Source organism: Mirounga leonina, unplaced genomic scaffold (assembly GCF_011800145.1).
Source record: "Mirounga leonina isolate KUSES-001 unplaced genomic scaffold, KU_Mleo_1.0 Mir_94, whole genome shotgun sequence".
NCBI classification, from domain to species: domain Eukaryota; kingdom Metazoa; phylum Chordata; class Mammalia; order Carnivora; family Phocidae; genus Mirounga; species Mirounga leonina.
This window is the reverse complement of record NW_023270855.1, coordinates 42,012,420-42,030,031: the sequence shown is the minus strand read 5'-3', so window position 1 is coordinate 42,030,031 and position 17,612 is coordinate 42,012,420. Positions and strand designations below refer to the sequence as shown.

The following is a 17,612-nucleotide window of genomic DNA, read 5'->3' as shown; positions in this document are numbered from 1 at the left end:
CTAAACTCAATGCATGCAGAACCAATGTCTTATTGCCCAGACCCATGTCTCTTGCAGAACACCTGATCTCATCACCTCGCCTTCTACCTGCCCAGCCTCAGCACCTGTGTGTGGACCTCTGTGTGTGGACCCAGTGCTCTACACAAAAGTGTTGGAACCTGTAGATCTGTCTCCCCCTCTGCTATGACTCTTGGTCCCGAACCTTGCTCCCCATTCCCAGTATTCCTGCCTCGGTCCATTGCAGCCCTGTCGTGCCCCCAGGATCATTGCGGGGCCCACCCCAATCCTCTGGCCATTCTTTTTTTTTTTTTTTTTAAAGATTTTATTCACTTATTTGACAGATGAGAGCACAAGTAGGCAGAGAGGCAGGCAGAGGGAGAGGGAGAAGCAGACTCTCCACTGAGCAGGGAGCCCGACATGGGGCTCGATCCCAGCACCCTGGGATCATGACCTGAGCCAAAGGCAGCCGCTTAACCGACTGAGCCACCCAGGCGCCCCTCCTCTGGCCCTTCTACATACTGCTCAGCATGCACATGATCACCCTGTGCAGGGCCGCCTTTGAGATCCCCTGCCCAGACTTCACTCCCATCCCGTGTTTCCAGGTGCTCCTATTGCTGCCCCCTGTGTCTGCCCCACTGGCTCCTGTGTGGCCTTAGGAGATCCATGACCATCCTGTAAAATGAGTTTCAGTATAGGAGGTTCTTTCCATGCTTGGGTAGAGTGCAAGGTGGCAAAGGAGCCTGGGGTGGCTCAGGGCTTGGTAAGACAGAGTGCAAGGACGAAGACATGTTCATAGGGTGTTGGGGAAGGGAGGGAGTAGCGGTCCTCATGCCCTAGATTTGCTGACTCTGCACCTGCTAAGGCCCATTCTGCCATGAAACAGCCCTAGATTCCTCACATGGATGAAGAGGAGACTCTCATGTTGCATGACCTCCCCAGGACATAACTGGGTTGGGCAGGGCTCCTTGCTGAACCGAGGCTTCCAAACTTTCTTGATCCTCGCAGATGGCCCCACAGGCTGCCAGGCAGGCAGCCTGCCACTGCCCACCCATGCTAATGTCTCCTCCACTATCTTTGTCCCCCTTTGGGGGCTTTCCCTGAGCACCATCTGTGGCACCGCCCAAGCAAGGACACGTGTGGTGCTTCTTCCTGATATTCAGGATGGATGGGTTCTCTTCTGGGACAAAGATAGGCAAAACCAACCAATGGCCATTGGGGGAATAAACTTTTCCTTTTATTCCACTCAAATCCCTATAATGCAGAACAATGAGCAGGGGATCTGGTCAGGCTCCTGAGTTGCTTTGCCTCCAAGTTTCTGCTTCTCTTTCTCTCTCTCTCTCGGACTTTCTTTTTGTCTCTCATATTCTTTCTGTAGGCATCTCTCTCTCTCTGAATTTGTCCTCTTCTTATCTTTACAATCTTTCTCATATACATATTCATTCATTCACGCAAGCAGTAAAACAAATACTTACTAAATACCTCCTAGGCGCCGGGCACTGTGCCAGGTCTCTGGACTGATCAGACAAAACTTCAAGAGAGCAAGAGTCTCTGCCCTTGCCTCCCTGGAGCATGCCAACCTAACCTTACTTCTACTTTCTGTCTCGCTCTCTCTTCTAGGCGAGTCAGGGAGATCAGGGAAAGTGAAGCCTGAGTCCTCCGCCTGGTGAGCCCCAGTGCTCAGAAAAGGGACTACAAAGAGTAAGCACACATTCTGTATTTGCTGAGTAAATGATGCATTACGGACCTGAACCTGTGACCAGAGGGATGCAGTTGAAAGACACAGGAGACTGTGACTTTAGAGATTTGGGGAAGCATGGGTCTCAGGGGCATAAAACATGAATTGCAAATCTTGGGTGCCATCTGTTCTCTCCCTCTGCCCCACCCCAGATCCGTGGTGTCTCTGAGAAAAGAGATTTTGTACATGCCTGGTACGCTGGCTTTTGTGCCTGCTGCCCAGAGGACACATCTCTCTCTCTCTCTTTCTTTTTTTAAGATTTTATTTATTCATTTGAGAGAGAGAGATCACAAGCAGAGGGAGGGGCAGAGGGAGAGAGAATCTCAAGCAGACTTTGCGCTGAGAGCTGAGCCCAACGTGGGGCTTGATCTCATGACCCTGAGATCACAACCGGAGCCCAACTGCACCAGGCAGGCGCCCCTATTTGTACATGTTTAAAAGCTCCTGCCTAAGGGTCAGAAACTTCCAATCAGCCTGAATCTAGTGCTGACTGAGATCCTCCCCTCTGGGACACTGACACGTCTTCGCACACCCTCCAACTACTAGGAACCACTAAAAAGAAAGTAGGCTACTTGGACAATCACCAGAGTTTGAGAGACAACCAAGAGATAGGGCAGGGTCAACTGATAAGCTTTATCTCCCACACTAGGCCACTCGCCAAGACTGGGAGAGGTGGCTGTTTTATCTAATGCAGAAAAACCAACACAGAGTCAAGGAACATGAAGAAACAGAAGGATGTGTTCCAAATGAAAGAACAAGACAAAACCTCAGAAAAAGACCTTAATGAAATAAAGATAAGTGATTTCCCTGATTCGGAGAAGAAAGGATGAACAGAGTGAGAATGCCTTGCTTACTTTCAATGTCAATTTAATGCACATTTGTTGTATAAACACAGGGACCCATAGGCTGGAGGCAGGTAGAATGAAGAACCCTGAAGTAATTCTAGGAATACTTAATCAGAGAGAAAATAAGAAACCGAGAGAGAGAGAGAGAGAGATCTCGAGACACAGTCAGTTTGAAATCACCATTCTCACCCTAAAGAGGGTTAAGAGCAGGCAACAGCCTGAAAATCAGTTCTAACATTCAATGTCCTGGACCATGAGAGCGGGAAGAAGCTTATCACCGAATTCCAGTCCCGTGTGTTGTTTTGTTTTGTGGATATTTTGTCCTTTTATTGATTCCACATTGGACAGGTTTTTAAAATTTTAGAGAGGGTAAGACAAAGGCTGTATTAGAATTGAGTACCTTTGGGCACATCTAATTGACATAAATATATTCAAATCATTTGTGCATAGAGTTATGTATACTATATATATATGTATATACACTATATATGTAACTGTAACTCATCCTGGGACACTTAAGGTTTTTCCCACAAGTGCTGTAGATATTTACTTAGTTTTTGTTTTTCTTTAGGAATTTTCTGAATTTGAGGTTTTTAAAAAAATACTCCAGTATAATTAACAGTGTTAGATTAGTTTCAGGTGTACATTATAATCATTCAACAATTCTAAACATTACTCAGTGCCCATCATGATAAGTGTCCTCTTGATCCCCATCACCTGTTTCACCCATCCCCCCACCCATCTCCCCTCTGGTAATCATCAGTTTGTTCTCTCTGCTTTTTGGTATCTTTTTTTCTTTTTTCTTTTTTTTTTTAAGATTTTATTTATTTATTTTAGAGAGAGAGAGTGAGAAAGAGCATGAGAGGGGAGACAGTCAGAGGGTGAAGCAGACTCCCCATTGAGCAGGGAGCCCGATGCGGGACTCGATCCTGGGACTCCAGGATCATGACCTGAGCCGAAGGCGGTCGCTTAACCAACTGAGCCACCTAGGCGCCCGGTATCTTTTTTTCCTTTGTTCATTTGTTTTGTTTCTTAAATTCCACATATGAGTGAAATCATATGGTATTTGTCTTTCTCTGACTTATTTCACTTAGCATGATACCCTCTAGATCCATTCATGTTGTTGCAAATGACAAGATTTCATTCTTTTTTTTTTATAGCCAAGTAATATTCCATTGTGTGCATAAATATTCTCTCTCTATATGTATATATACATATCTTCTTTATCCATTTGTCTGTTGATGGACATTTGGTCTGCTTCCATATCTTGGCTACTGTAAATAATGCTGCAATAAACATAGGGATGCACATATCTTTTTGAATTAGTAGAATTACTGGATCATAGGGTAGTCTATTTTTAATTTTTTGAGGAACCTTCATGCTGTTCTCCATTCCCACCAGCAGGGCACGAGGGTTCCCCTTTCTCCACGTCCTTGCCCACACTTGTTGTTTCTTGTGTTTTTTATTTTATTTTATTTTATTTTTTAAAGATTTTTTTATTTATTTGAGAGAGAATGAGAGAGAGAGCACATGAGAGGGGGGAGGGTCAAAGAGAGAAGCAGACGCCCTGCTGAGCAGGGAGCCTGATGCGGGACTCGATCCAGGGACTCCAGGATCATGACCTGAGCTGAAGGCATTGCTTAACCAACTGAGCCACCCAGGCACCCTTGTGTTTTTTATTTTAGGTGTTCTGACAGGTGTGCAGTCCCATGTGTTATTTGCCCATACATGAATATATTTGAAGAAAAGTTTAGGATGTATATCAAGGTCTAATAAATTTGAACATACATTTTTGTTGGTATTAAAGGTCAGTCAAGAGCTTGCTCATTCATTTGAATTAGGTAAACCAAAAAACAGGTTTTAATTTTATAATTAGTAAAATGGCATACATAGTTCAGGGAAACTGACTTAGAAAGGACTAGAATTACTGATATGAAAGATACTGGAAGACTCCCTTTATCTCTCTTGAAACCAGAATTTTTTTCCTTTATGGCAATTTCTTTCTCTTTAAAGCACATTCTCTTCAAACCAGTTTCCTATGAACCTAATTCAACAGAATGAAAAATGTGTCCTCCCATAGTTGTCAGGCTTGTACTTGATGGGCCTGTCAATGTGAAAGGTTTTCCACTGCAAATTCTGAGGAAGAGGACATTTACCCCTGAAAAGCCCAACTGGTTTTGGATAATGGAGTAGATAACGTTGTAGGGAAAACGGGGCTTCCAAGAACCACTACTGTGGGTCAGGCTGGAGGCAGCAGTTCAAGGAAGGGGTTGTCCCCACTGAGCCTCACAGAGGAACTCATAGAAAATAGTGGAATCAGTTGTCAAGTTCTTGGAAGAAAAGAATTGGGTCACAAAAGAAAGGCACCTCCTGTGGGAGCCAGGTCCCACGGGCCCTGTGCCCTTAGCAGGGCCTCTGTGGGGAAATCTGTGTGGCCCATGCTTCCTCCTTCCGCCGGAAGTGAAATGCACAAGGTGGAAACCCAGGAGCTGCGTTGGTGCTAAGAGATAGGCCGTGCCCGCGGATTCCACGTCCCAAAGTAGACATATAAACATGCCAAGCAGGGCGCCTGGGTGGCTCAGTGGGTTCAGCCTCTGCCTTCAGCTCAGGTCCTGATCCTCAGGTCCTGGGATCGAGCCCTGCATCAGGCTCCCTGCTCAGTGGGAAACCTGCTTCTCCCTCTGCCTGCCGCTCCCCCTGCTTGTGCTCTCTCACTCTCTCTAATAAATAAATAAAATCTTAAAAAAAAAAGTGCCAAGCTGATTCCCTACACCGGTGATTTGGAACTTAAAGGATGTCCCACAGAGCCTTGAATTTGATGACTGTGAGTGTGTGAGTCGAAATTTCCTAGAGTTTTGACAAGTTCATCAGCTCCTAGAACGGCCCCAGATCCTGCACTTTCAGTTCCCAGCACCAAAGAAGGTCTTGTGGAACACGTTTAAGCAATGAACACTAACGTGCAAGCACTGGGAGGGATGCCCTCAGCTGCGGGGATCTGGCCCCGGGGAGGAGGCTGAAGCGTGCACACCTGCGGCCTGTTTCTATCGGAGCCGGATGAGCAATGGGTGGAAATCGCCCCGAGTGCTGCAGACGTGGGCCAAGCCTTTAAATTCAGAGCAACGGGAGAGGAGCCTGGATGGAGGTGCAGCCCGTGCAAGATGGAGTTCCTCGTGCCTGATGTGCCGCTGTTGAAAATCTTCTCCTTCCTGGACGCATTCAGCTTGCTCCAGGCTTCCCAAGTGAACAGGGTAAATGCTCTCCACAGGCCGTTCTCGGTCGGACCCGCCCCACTCCCCTCCACAAGTCCTCGCACAGACCCCCTTCACTGCAGCGCCTCCGCGTTGGGATCTTGGCGACCCCAGCCTTAGACCCACACAGCCTCCCTCACTGCTTACATTTACCCTGCTCAGGCCCATTCCTTCAGCTCCCATAGGCCCAGGTCCCTGGATTGCAGCTGCCTCTCTTGACCAGGTTGAGCACCGATTCGCGGACTAGCCGAGTGCTGCCCTGGGTATTGGGGAGTTAACATCCCTCGCTCTGAGGCCCTCACGTTTTGTTAAGCAAAAAGGACTCTGTGCTGACTACATGGTCCTTGTGACTCCCGTTTCAAGCCCCGGGAAACCCACGTTTCTCCCGCAAGAATTCCTGAGTGCCTGTCCTAGTGGCGATGGGTCTCTGAGGTTACTGTGTCAGGGTCTCCCTAGACTGGGAGGGCTTTGAGAGCCCAGATGGTGGCTGCTTAACCCATGAGGGCCTTGCTCCCAGAACAAAGGAGAGCCGAGGAGGAGCCAACGTCTGGGTACTGACTGCCTGCTTACCTCTTCCTTTCTCCCCCTCAGTACTGGAATAGGGTTGCAGAGAATGATCAGCTGTGGAGGTGAGCAAGGGAAGGGTAAGGTGGGAAGGCAGGTGTTTCTCATGGGAGGAAGAGGACATCCGAGTGTGTACCAAGGCGGCCTGTGTGGGGCTGCGTTGGGAGAGGCACAAGTGAGGCTTACGGTGAGGAAAGGGTTCATGAGCCCAGTCCTACTGAGGAGGAGAACTGACCAGGGGCAGCCTGGGGGGCTGATGACTCTGTTTCCAGAAACCTGTGTCTGAGGAAATGGAGCTTCTGCAACTTCTCCCTGTGCCTGGGCTCACAGAGCTGGAAGCAGTTCTTCCTCAAACAAACAAGGCTGGAATACCGGATGGCATCGGTGAAGCCAGAGGACTTTATCTTCAAAGAAGCAAGTGGGAACCTTGGTATGGGGATAGGGGTCCCCTAGAGGAACATGACAAATGAGATTTAGGAAACTTTTCTTTTTCCCCCCTGTGTCTTCATTCAGTGAAGAGAAAGAAAATGAAAGCTTCGTGGGACTGGGTTACTGTGGTAGCAGTCATAGTCTCCCTGCGTCTTCTCTTGTCCCCACGCTCTGTGGTGCATGGAGAGACCAGAGTGATCTTATCATGAGCTAAAATCAGGCCCTGTGACTCCCTTTCTCCAAAGGCTTCCTGTCCCTCCTAGAATAAAAATGTTAGACAAAAGGGAAACTTAACAGTGCTTCTACCGTTCACTCTATTCCTAGTACCTCTTTTAAAACTCAGAACAGTTCTCTGATGGAGACCTCTTTATCCCCATTTTATGGATGGGGATTATGTATGTATGTATTTATGTATGGAAACTGAAACAAAGGCGGGAAAAACAAGTCGGCCAGTGTCTCCCAAATGGCCAATCTGCAATGGGAACCCATGTTTGGATGACTCTGGAGCCAGCTTCTTCTCTTCTCCATAATTGTTTCCCAAACCCTCCTGAGAGGTGCAGCAAAACTTAGTTATCTTTCCAGAGTCCTCTTTATTTGATTGGATCATCCCTCAATTATCTGGTGGCCCAGTATTGTCTGTTTCCTTCTAGGAATCTTAGGACCTATGGCTTATCTGTCAGGACATGGCCATCCAACGGGTGGACAGGAGAAGTCTGTCGTTTGTACGGTGTCATCAAAGCACATGCTTTATGCCTGGGACGTGCAGGAGGTGAGTCTGGCCAGTGAGGAGCACAAATAAAGCCTCGCTCTGTCCATCCTGTTCCACACAGGCAAGTGCTGGGGGGAAATGCTACTTGGAAGTGATGACAGAAATGGAGTTTCGAATCGAGTCTTCTAATTGGTAATCTGTGACCTTTCCATTTAGACTGTAGACACACAGAAAATTCACTTTTTAATGAGTGTGTGTTTTTTTTTTTAAGATTTTATTTGTCAGAGAGTGTGTGCAGACACAAGCAGAGGGAGAGGCACGCAGGCAGGGGGAGAAGCAGCCTCCCCACTGAGCAGGGTGCCCGATGCAGGACTCCAGGATCATGACCTGGGCTGAAGGCAGTCACTTAACCAACTGAGCCACCCAGGCATCCCTAACGTGTATTTCTATATATAAATTTGTACAAGGACTTATTTTCTATTGGTAACGTGGAATGGCTGTGAAATAAACTTTGGGTGTTGTGGATCTTCATGACTTATTCTACCGCCTCTCCATCAACAATGGCATTTGTTACATTGACTTTTTCAGGAAGTGGTCTCTAACTCTGATCACTTCCAAGGCGGACAAAAGTCGTCTACATCAGGACCAGTATATGTAGTGCAAGAATCACTAGATAGGAAATTGGAAGACCCCAAAGTGGGTCCCAAGTTACTGTATTTCTCCCTGTGAAAAGTATATGATGACACTTTTTCACACAGGGTCTTCTGAAGAAAACCCTTTATGAATATATGAGTTGGCAGGAGAATGATAAAAGTCTAGAAGGGACTCCTAAAGTTATACGATGCTTTTTTAAAAAGATTTTATTTATTTGACAGAAGAGAGCGCAAGCAGGGGGAAGAACAGAGGGAGAGGGAGAAGCAGGCTCCCCGCTGAGCAAGGAGCCCAATGCAGGGCTCAATCCCAGGATCCTGGGATCATGACATGAGCTGAAGGCAGACACTTAACCCACTGAGCCACCCAGGCGCCCCTAAAGTTATACAGTGTTATATGTCAATTACATTTCACTAAAGCTGAGAAAATCAGAAAGATACTCTCTTGGATAATTTGCTCTAGGGGAAACCAGTCACCATGTCCCCGAGGACATCCAAGCAGCTCAGTGGATGATCTACTTGGCAAAGATCTCAGGCCTTCTGCCAACAGCCAACACCATCTTTGCAGTCATGTGAGTGAGCCACCTTGGAAGCTAACCTTCGGTCCTTCAGATTATTGTGTCCCCAGTCAACATGCTGCAACCTAGTGAGGAACCCAAAACCAGAGCCACTCAAGGAATCGCCTCCTGAATTTTGGACCAGCAGAAGCTGTGTGGGATAAGTGTTTATGGCTTTGAGTTGCTATGGCATTTGTTAGGCAGCAACAGATAACAGTTTTTAGTACAACTTTTCTTAAAATTTAAGATGTGGAAGCAGCTTTGGAACCAGGCAGTGGGAAGAAGCTAGAAAAACTCAGGAGAGTTTGGGACTTTGAGGAGACCTAGGAAAAACCTAGTGGCCTGCCATGAGGCTGCCAGTGAAAACTTAAAGGGAAATGTAAACAAAGATATTGGACACTGGAGGAAACAGTGTTCTTGTTACAGAGCTCCAGAAATTTTTAACAACATTGTCACCCCGGGTAATGTGAAAACTAGCGAACATGTTCCAAGGAATGGAGTGTTCTTGCTAAGGAGAATTCTAGGCAGAATGCTGAGTGCTGACTGCTGCTTGCTGTTTGTGGTAAAACAAGGGAAGAGGGGAGGATACAATGAGTGTCAGAGAAAAGAGAGCCAAGGATTGCTGGTTCTGAAAATTTGCAGCCTTTCAGAGGGCAAATGATGCTAAAATTTAAGACGTAGACTCCAAGCAAGATCAATCCAGGGCAGTGTCAATAAACCATATTATAAAGGTGAAGCCAAAGAGTGACTGCAAAATTCTTTATTAGACCACAGAAAGATCTAAGGGGATGCCTCAGAACTGAGGTCAAGCCATGGACCTCAAAGTTTAAAGCCTTGTCCTCACCAGCCCCAGCAGCAGCCCAGGGTGTCAGGGGATTTATCTCAAACACTTGTGGGTGCGACTCTTGTCTAATGACATCAACTCCAATAAGTTTCTTGGGAGACCCACAAAGTTTTTTCAGGGAATCATGTTGGCAGAAATGCTGCCAGCTTGAATGTCAAGGGGTTGAAATATCACAACAGGAAAAGAGGACTTTGAATCCTGAACTTTTACAGGGAAGAAGCAGCCTGTGAAACTACTCAGCTATGGAATTGGGCCACCATATATGGACAGGGCAGGATAACTCAGAAGGCAGAACCCAGAGCCAGTGAGTGGAGCCATGAGTCCTGAAGAATCTTCCCCAGGCCTTAAATCCTGATCAACATACTACCAGCATGTTCTCTGTTGGAGCTCAAATTTTCTGTGTAGCACTGACTCCCACTCTTCTACCGCCATTTTCCTTTTTTTTTTTTTTTTTTTGGATGAGAGTGTCTATAATGTTATCCTTATCTGTGCTATAATCTAGCCTTCTATTTTGGGGATGGGGGTCAGACAACTTGTATATTTAGTTCTGAGGTTTTCACATCAAGATGAGCTGAATCTAAAGAGCCTCATCTCATTAAACGATGAGATCCTAGATTTTGAGATGATGCTGTAATGGTGAGACATTTGGGAGCATGGGAGATGGTGAGCGTATTTTGCATGTGGGAGGGAGGTGAATTATTAGGGACTGCAGGGTGGAGTGTGTCAGCCAGTCTGGAAGATGGCCTCAGTATTCCTTGTCCCATATTCATGATCCTAAGTAGTCCACTAGACATTGTCACCAACTGGACATTGTGGAAATGATGGTGTGTAACTTATGAAGATATGTCATAAAAGACACTTCCTCTCTCTTGAGTCATTGGCTCCTAGAAAGCCAGCCACAGTGTTATGAGGACCCTTGAGAAGCCCTACAGGGAAGGTCTGTGTGGTGAAGTACTGAGGGCTGCCGGTAGCTAGCACCAACTTGCCAGCCTTATGAGTCAGCCATCTTGGCCTCATCCTCATGAAGCCAACTTCAACCTCATAAGAGACCCTGAGCCACAAACCACCTAGCCAAGCTGTACCTGAATTTCTAACAGAAACTGAGATAACAAAAACTTCTGCTTTAACCACCCAGTTTTTATGGAGAGGGTTTATTTTTATTTTTAATTTTTTTTGAAGATTTTATTTATTTGACAGAGAAATAGAGCAGGAACACAAGCGGGGGAGTGGGAGAGGGAGAAGCAGGCTTCCCGCCGAGCAGGGAGCCCGATGCGGGGCTCGATCCCAGGACCCTGGGATCATGACCTGAGCTGAAGGCAGACGCCTGACAATCTGAGCCAGCCAGGTGCCCCTGGAGAGGGTTTATTTTTATTTATTTTGCTTATTTAAAGAAAGTCCAGTGTAGTTAACATACAACATTATATTAGCTTCAGGTGTACAATATAGTGATTCAGCAATTCTGTACATCACCTGGTGCTCATAATGACATGTGCACTCCTTAATCCCCATCACCTGTTTCCCCCATCACCTGTTTCCCCCATCACCCACCCCCACCTTCTGGTAACTGTTCTCTATAGTTAAGAGTTTGTTTTTTGGTTTGTCTCTTTTCTGTTTGTTTTGTTTCTTAAATTCCACATATGAGTGAAATCATATGGTATTTGTCTTTCTCTGACTATTTCACTTAGCATTATACCCTCTAGATCCATCCATGTTGTTGCAAATGGCAAGATTTCATTCTTTTTCATGGCCAAGTAGTATTCCATTGTGTGGGTGTGGATGTGTGTGTGGGTGAGGACACCCACACACACACCAGTCTTCTTTATCCATTCATGTATCGATGGACCCTTGGGTTGCTTCCGTATCTTGGCTATTGTAAATAATGCTGCAATGAACATAAGGATGCATATATCTTTTCAAATTAGTGTTTTCCTTTTTTTCAGCTAAATACCCAGTAGAGGACTTGCTGGCCCATGTGGTAGTTCTGTTTTTAATTTTTTAATTTTTTAATTTTTTCATACTGCTTTCCACAGCAGCTGCCCCAGTTTGCATTCCCACCAACAGGGCACAAGTGTTGCTTTTACTCTGCACCCTTTCAGACACTTGTTGGTCATTGCCTTTTTTATTTTAGCCATTCTGACCGGTGTGAGGTGATGTCTCATTGTGGTTTTGATTTTAAGCCACCCAATTTGGGGATGATTTATTGCACAGCAATAGATAACACTGCACAGGCAATCTGAGTGTTACAATCAACATGGTGATTACATCTGGGGAGTGTGCAGAAGTTAAGAGAGCAAGTGCTACAAGTGGGCTTAGAAGTAGTTATTATGATCAATTTATAATAACTAAAATTCTACATTTATTTTGTGTTCTTTTCTCTTTGTATGATATACTTCACAATTTTTTAAAGGCTAAAGAAAATCTAGAAGGGAAACGTTCTTCTGTCTTATTTGCAATGTACAAAATTGATGATGGAATAACAATTATGAGAGTTGATATTCTTTGAATTCCTACTGTGGACAAGGCAGAATTCTTTTTTTTTTCTCTTTTTAAGATTTATTTATTTATTTATTCTTTAAAGATTTTATTTATTTATTTGAGAGAGAGAGAGCACATGAGAGGGTGGAGGGTCAGAGGGAGAAGCAGACTCCCCGCTGAGCAGGGAGCCCGATGCGGGACTCGATCCCGGGACTCCAGGATCATGAACTGAGCCGAAGGCAGTCGCTCAACCAACTGAGCCACCCAGGCGCCCCTCAGATTTAGTTATTTATTTTGGAGGGAAGGGAGAAGGAGACAGAAATCCAAGCAGACTCTGTACTGAGCATGGAGCCCAACGTGGGACTCAATTGCACAATCCTGAGCTCATGACCTGAGCCAAAACCCAGTTAGATGCCTAACTGGCTACACCACCCAGGTGTCCCTAGGCAGAATTCTAAGAATGTTTCATGTGCTGTGAAATGTATTATGACAGCCCTGTAAGAAGCCACAATGGTAAGTAACTTGCTGAATGTAACACTGTTAGTTAGAGGCAGAACTGGCTTGAGCCCAGAAGCGTGATCATTCTTTATGCTCATCACATAGTGAGATCTTGTCTTTGAATATACTGCGTTGTTTCTTTTCTGTGTCCACTACCCCTCCAATAATCGAGATGTTTAGAATTTTCTTATTCTTTTCCCAGAAGCGAGAAACGGATCTGATTTGGAGGAGGCTTCCAAAAAAACACTGGCCGGAAGAAAGCCCAGTAGGTGTGAAGAGTTCCTTGCACACCGACAGTGTTCCTCTCATTTCCTAGGGCACTATGATCTGGTCCAGCCCAGTCCAGCAGTCTAGTATCATGCGTCTGGCAACCCTCCCTCAGATGCATCTTGCATTCACTGCGGATTTGGAGGGAACTGTCAAAGTGTGGAATTGTCAGGATGAGGATGCCCTGGCTACCCTCACCATGCCTCGGGCCTGTTTTTCCTTGGAAATCTGTCTCACAAATGATGGCCCATTCCTGATGGTAAGTGAGCCCTGCACCTAGAGAGGGCCCACAAAACAAAATGCCTGCTGCCTTGACAGGCGTTGTGGCCCCATGACTGTCACATCACGGTCTGTCTTCTTAGAGTCATCCCTACCACATACCCTGAGAGTCCAAACATATCCACGAATGTTGGCCAAACAAACCTCACTAACATCTTGGCCCTTGATCTACCACAAGTACGTTTCCCTAGTCATTCTTCCAGAAAAGAAGAAGAAAAAAAAAAAGCCTCCGTGAATGAGTTCCTATGTCTCTTCTTTCAAGTGTGTATTGTATAGTACTTGACCTCGGACAGGGATTAGGGAGAGCGAGCTGTGGGTTTGGGAAGACATTGAGAAAAGAACAGTGTTGATGTGCTATGAGTAACTATTCTGGAGAAGAGTGCTTTGGGGCTTAGAAAGTTTTATTCCTTGGGATCATTCTCACAACGCGGAAGCAGCTTTTCATCTCCGTTATGGGATCGAAGAAACCACGGTATGTTTTGCAGCTGACAATCCTGCTTTCTGTGTGCTCTAGGACTTCCTGTCTCCTTCCAATGACGTGGTGGTGGTGTTTGGTTTCAGGTAGGCAACTCTGAAGGTGACATCTACACGCTGACAGTGCCTGAGCTAAGGGGTGTCTCTAAAGTCAGTGCATTTAAATATAGTGTTGACCTCCTCCACTGCTCTCCCGACAAGAAATGGATCTTTGCATCTGGGACACATCAGAATGTCTTGCCAGTGGTACGTGTCTCTCTGTGCTTTAACTTTGGGAGCAGAGGGTCAAGCATTAGGAAGGTGGGGTTTAGGAAGTGTTGGAGAACCTGCAGAACTCAGGGAGGACCACACATAGTGCTCCCTCCTCTCAAAGGCCATATTGCATGTAGAATCCATTTTTGTAGCCAAGAAAAAAATGTTCTGGGATTCCTGGGTGGCTCAGTCAGTTGAGCATCTGCCTTCAGCTCAGGTCATGATCCTGGGGTCCTGGGATTGAGAGTCCTGCATCGGGCACCCTGCTCAGCAGGGAGCCTGCTTCCCCCTCTGCCGGCCACTTCCCCGTGCTTGTGCTCGCATGTCCCCCCTCTCTCTGACAAATAAATAATATCTTAAAAAAAAAGAAAGAAAAAGAAAAAAGAAACAATGTTCTTTGAAGTGATAATGTCAAGTTGCAAGAAAAAAAAAAAGTTTGTTAATGAAAATTTGCTCATGAAGCCTGAACAGCCAAAGAGCTAGAGGAAGGTGAGAGAGGTCTCAAGAAAGGAGGATCTTTGGTAACCTTGTTCGTTTTAACTTTCCTTGCTTTACTTTTATCCACCTTGGCTGGAAGGGACAAAGAAGTCCAGAAGTAACTAAGAACGTATCAGCCTCCGAATGTCCCTCTGAGAAAGTCTGTGGCCGTTGAGTCTGCCATTTTTACTATGTGGCTCGTGTGGACCGCGCACCAGAGAGCAAGGAGCTGAGAGGAGGCAGCGAAAACCGAACCGCCCTAGACGAGTTCCCCAAGCAGGGAAAAATTTATCCAACCAATGGCAGCTTGATCTGGGCTCCAATGTGGCCACATGGTTTTGTAACTCCTGGGCGTGCCAGAAGAGCAGCTTCAGGGACTTTGCTCTCTGCATGACCGTGACAGACAGGAGAGGAAGATGGTCCTTGGATGTCAGATGACAAGCAGGGACTACTTAATGCTCCCTAAGATTCAGAATAAAGCTTTGGCCACAGAACAAGGCTTTTTTTTTTTTTTTTTTTAAAGCAGGCTCCATGCCCAATGTAGGGCTTGAACTCACGACCCTGAGATCAAGAGTCACATGCTCTACCGACTGAGCCAGGCAGGCGCCCCCACAAAACAAGGACTTTTAGGAGGCTTTTCTGGAGTCGCTCCTGTCCTGACGTGCTGTAACTTCTCCCTTCACCTGACTACATGTGCACTGATCTCTCCCCAGGTGTTCCTCACAGAGAGCTTACTGAAACCATCAGAAGGCAAAAGCCCTCTGTCGCTCTCCATCCCATTTTCATCCTGCTGCAGAGCCTGCTGGGCCCCAAGGAGGACAAGCAGGATAACAGTGATGTACCGAAGAGGCTCTTTCAAAAAGACAGGATTTACCACCTTTGAGCTAATGGCTGAGAGGACGGGGGACAGAACAGACATCCAAGGTAGGCTGTGCCCCATCAGAGACACGGTTTCTAGTCCCTTCCGTGCGTGCATTCTTTGGGAGCCATAACTCTGTGGAAAGGGGGCAGGGGGCTGCTTTAGCTGGAGGGGATTTCTTTACCCCGGGCCTGCCTGCCTCTCATGCCCGTGCTCTGACCTCTACTGTGCTCCACCCCGCTCTCGGGCAGGTCTGTTTAGATTCCCATCCTGCTTTAGGGCCTGGATCCCAATGCCTCCTCCATGCCTGAGCTGTTACCGTCCACCGCCCCCTGTTCCTGGGTCCGGGCACCTGTCACCGTGGTCTGTGACATGTGTTTGTCACCGGCCTGCCCTTCGTTTTCCTCACCAGACCGAGGTCCCCTGAAAAGAGCGAGTGGGTTTTTTCATTCCGCGTAAAGCTAGCGTGCGGACTGAAGGAGCCCAGCTTGCCTGCCCGTGTGTGTATGTTTCGCATGAAAACAGCCCGTCAGATTGCAACTTTCTTGTTGCCGCTTCATATGGAGAGTCCTATTTGGATGGGAGTCGGAGACGGAAATATGATTGTCTTTGAGAGTGGGCCGTCCCTATTCCTCTTCACCATCAGTGGCCACCTGCTGCAACGATTTGAGGACCACCAGAGGACCATCGGCAACTTATGGGTGGTAGGTATGAGCCTCCTCCGCCCGCCGCTCGCGGCTCTGACTCTGGGCCGCTCATCCCGGTATCCTTTGAAGGATTCTGTGCACGTCCTCACCACATCCATGGATGACTCTCTGCACCTGTACACGTGGGAAGAGGAAGGCCGTTATCCGTACCTCAGGAGCTGCTGTCACCTGGAGCACCTAGGGAGCGACCCAGCACCGAGCTGGTAAGCCCCGCCTTGTGACTTACCTTGCCTTAAAGATTGCAACTTCTGATCTAAAAAAATGAAGGGATAATAAGAGAGGTTTTTTTTTTTTAAGATTTTATTTATTTATTTATTTATTTGAGAGAGAGAATGAGAGAGAGAGCATGAGAGGGAGGAGGGTCAGAGGGAGAAGCAGACTCCCCGCCGAGCAGGGAGCCCGATGCGGGACTCGATCCCGGGACTCCAGGATTATGACCTGAGCCGAAGGCAGTCGCTCAACCAACTGAGCCACCCAGGCGCCCAAGAGAGGTTTTTTAAAAGAGTGTTTGAGGATGTATTTAAATAAACTTATGTCCACAAAGAGAATTGCTAGTTCTTGGAATGTGTTCACAGCCCTTGTAGTACATTTCAAAAGGCTTTCCAAAAGGGCTCCCATTTGTTTGCCCACAGCAGAACATGCAACATTTATGTCCTCAATATCCTGTCTTTACTTGCAAGGTGTATACTTTTTTGAGTTCGTGAGTCGTTTGGGTTGTTTTTTTTTTTTTTTTAAGATTTTATTTATTTATCTGAGAGAGAGAGAAAGAGCGAGCACGAGCAGGGGGCAGAGGCAGAGGGAGACGCAGGCTTCCCGCCGAGCAGGGAGCCTGATGTGGGATCCTAGGACCCTGAGATCATGACCTGAGCCGAAACCAAGAGTTGAAGGCTTAACCGACCGAGCCACCCAGGCGCCCCTGGGGTGCTTCTTTAGCCAGCTGTTTTTATCTCCATTTTAGTTTTCTTGTAGATTGCCTTCATCTAAATTGTTTTTCTTGAGATTTTACATACCATACATAGAGGTCTTATCTTTTATATACGTTGTTGCTTGTCCTTATGTTTATTTTTGGCAATATCTAACAAAGCACAGATACATGTATTCTTTTTTTTTTTTTTTAAAGATTTTATTTATTTATTTGAGAGAGAATGAGAGAGAGCACATGAGAGGGGGGAGGGTCAGAGGGAGAAGCAGACTCCCCGCCGAGCAGGGAGCCCGATGCGGGACTCGATCCCGGGACTCGAGGATCATGACCTGAGCTGAAGGCAGTCGCTTACCCGACTGAGCCACCCAGGTGCCCGATACATGTATTCTTCCAACTGCCAGTACCACTAGCAGGAGTTTACTTTGACAGTAAACCTCCATGGACTAGAAATCCATTGGTTGTTTATTGCAACATGAGTTGTGATTGCCAAATGCTGGAAACTAACTGCCCAAACATAAGAGATTGTTTAACTTACTATGGCATATCCACATCATGGAGTATTGTGCAGCCGTAATTTAAATCTCTATGTTCAGATAAATTTTTCCAGTGTTTTTGAGGCAAAAAAAAATTTAATCATATATAATTGATATATAATTATGCTTAACAGATTTTATTTTTTTCTCTTTATCATAGCTAATTAATCTTAGGCTACTCTGACTCAGAAATGCTTTTCTCCTTTCAATAATTTAAAAAAAATTTAAAAATTTATTTTAGAGAGAGAGAGAACGAGTGGGGGGGCAGAAGAGAGAGAGAGAGAGAGA

At 46.3% G+C, this 17,612-nt stretch overlaps 1 protein-coding gene across 1 annotated transcript in view; it reads left to right on the top strand.

Moving 5' to 3' along the window:
- Positions 1 to 4,725: 4,725 nt before the first annotated feature.
- Positions 4,726 to 17,612, top strand: part of FBXW12 (F-box and WD repeat domain containing 12) — a 20,923-nt gene continuing 8,036 nt past the window's right edge. Inside the window, exons 1-7 of the mRNA XM_034997532.1 lie at positions 4,726 to 6,822; positions 7,472 to 7,590; positions 12,871 to 13,080; positions 13,662 to 13,820; positions 15,017 to 15,227; positions 15,688 to 15,866; positions 15,939 to 16,072. Of these exons, the coding sequence (XP_034853423.1) occupies positions 6,768 to 6,822; positions 7,472 to 7,590; positions 12,871 to 13,080; positions 13,662 to 13,820; positions 15,017 to 15,227; positions 15,688 to 15,866; positions 15,939 to 16,072 (1,067 nt within the window). The 5' untranslated portion in view covers positions 4,726 to 6,767. The remainder of the gene's footprint in view (positions 6,823 to 7,471; positions 7,591 to 12,870; positions 13,081 to 13,661; positions 13,821 to 15,016; positions 15,228 to 15,687; positions 15,867 to 15,938; positions 16,073 to 17,612) is intronic.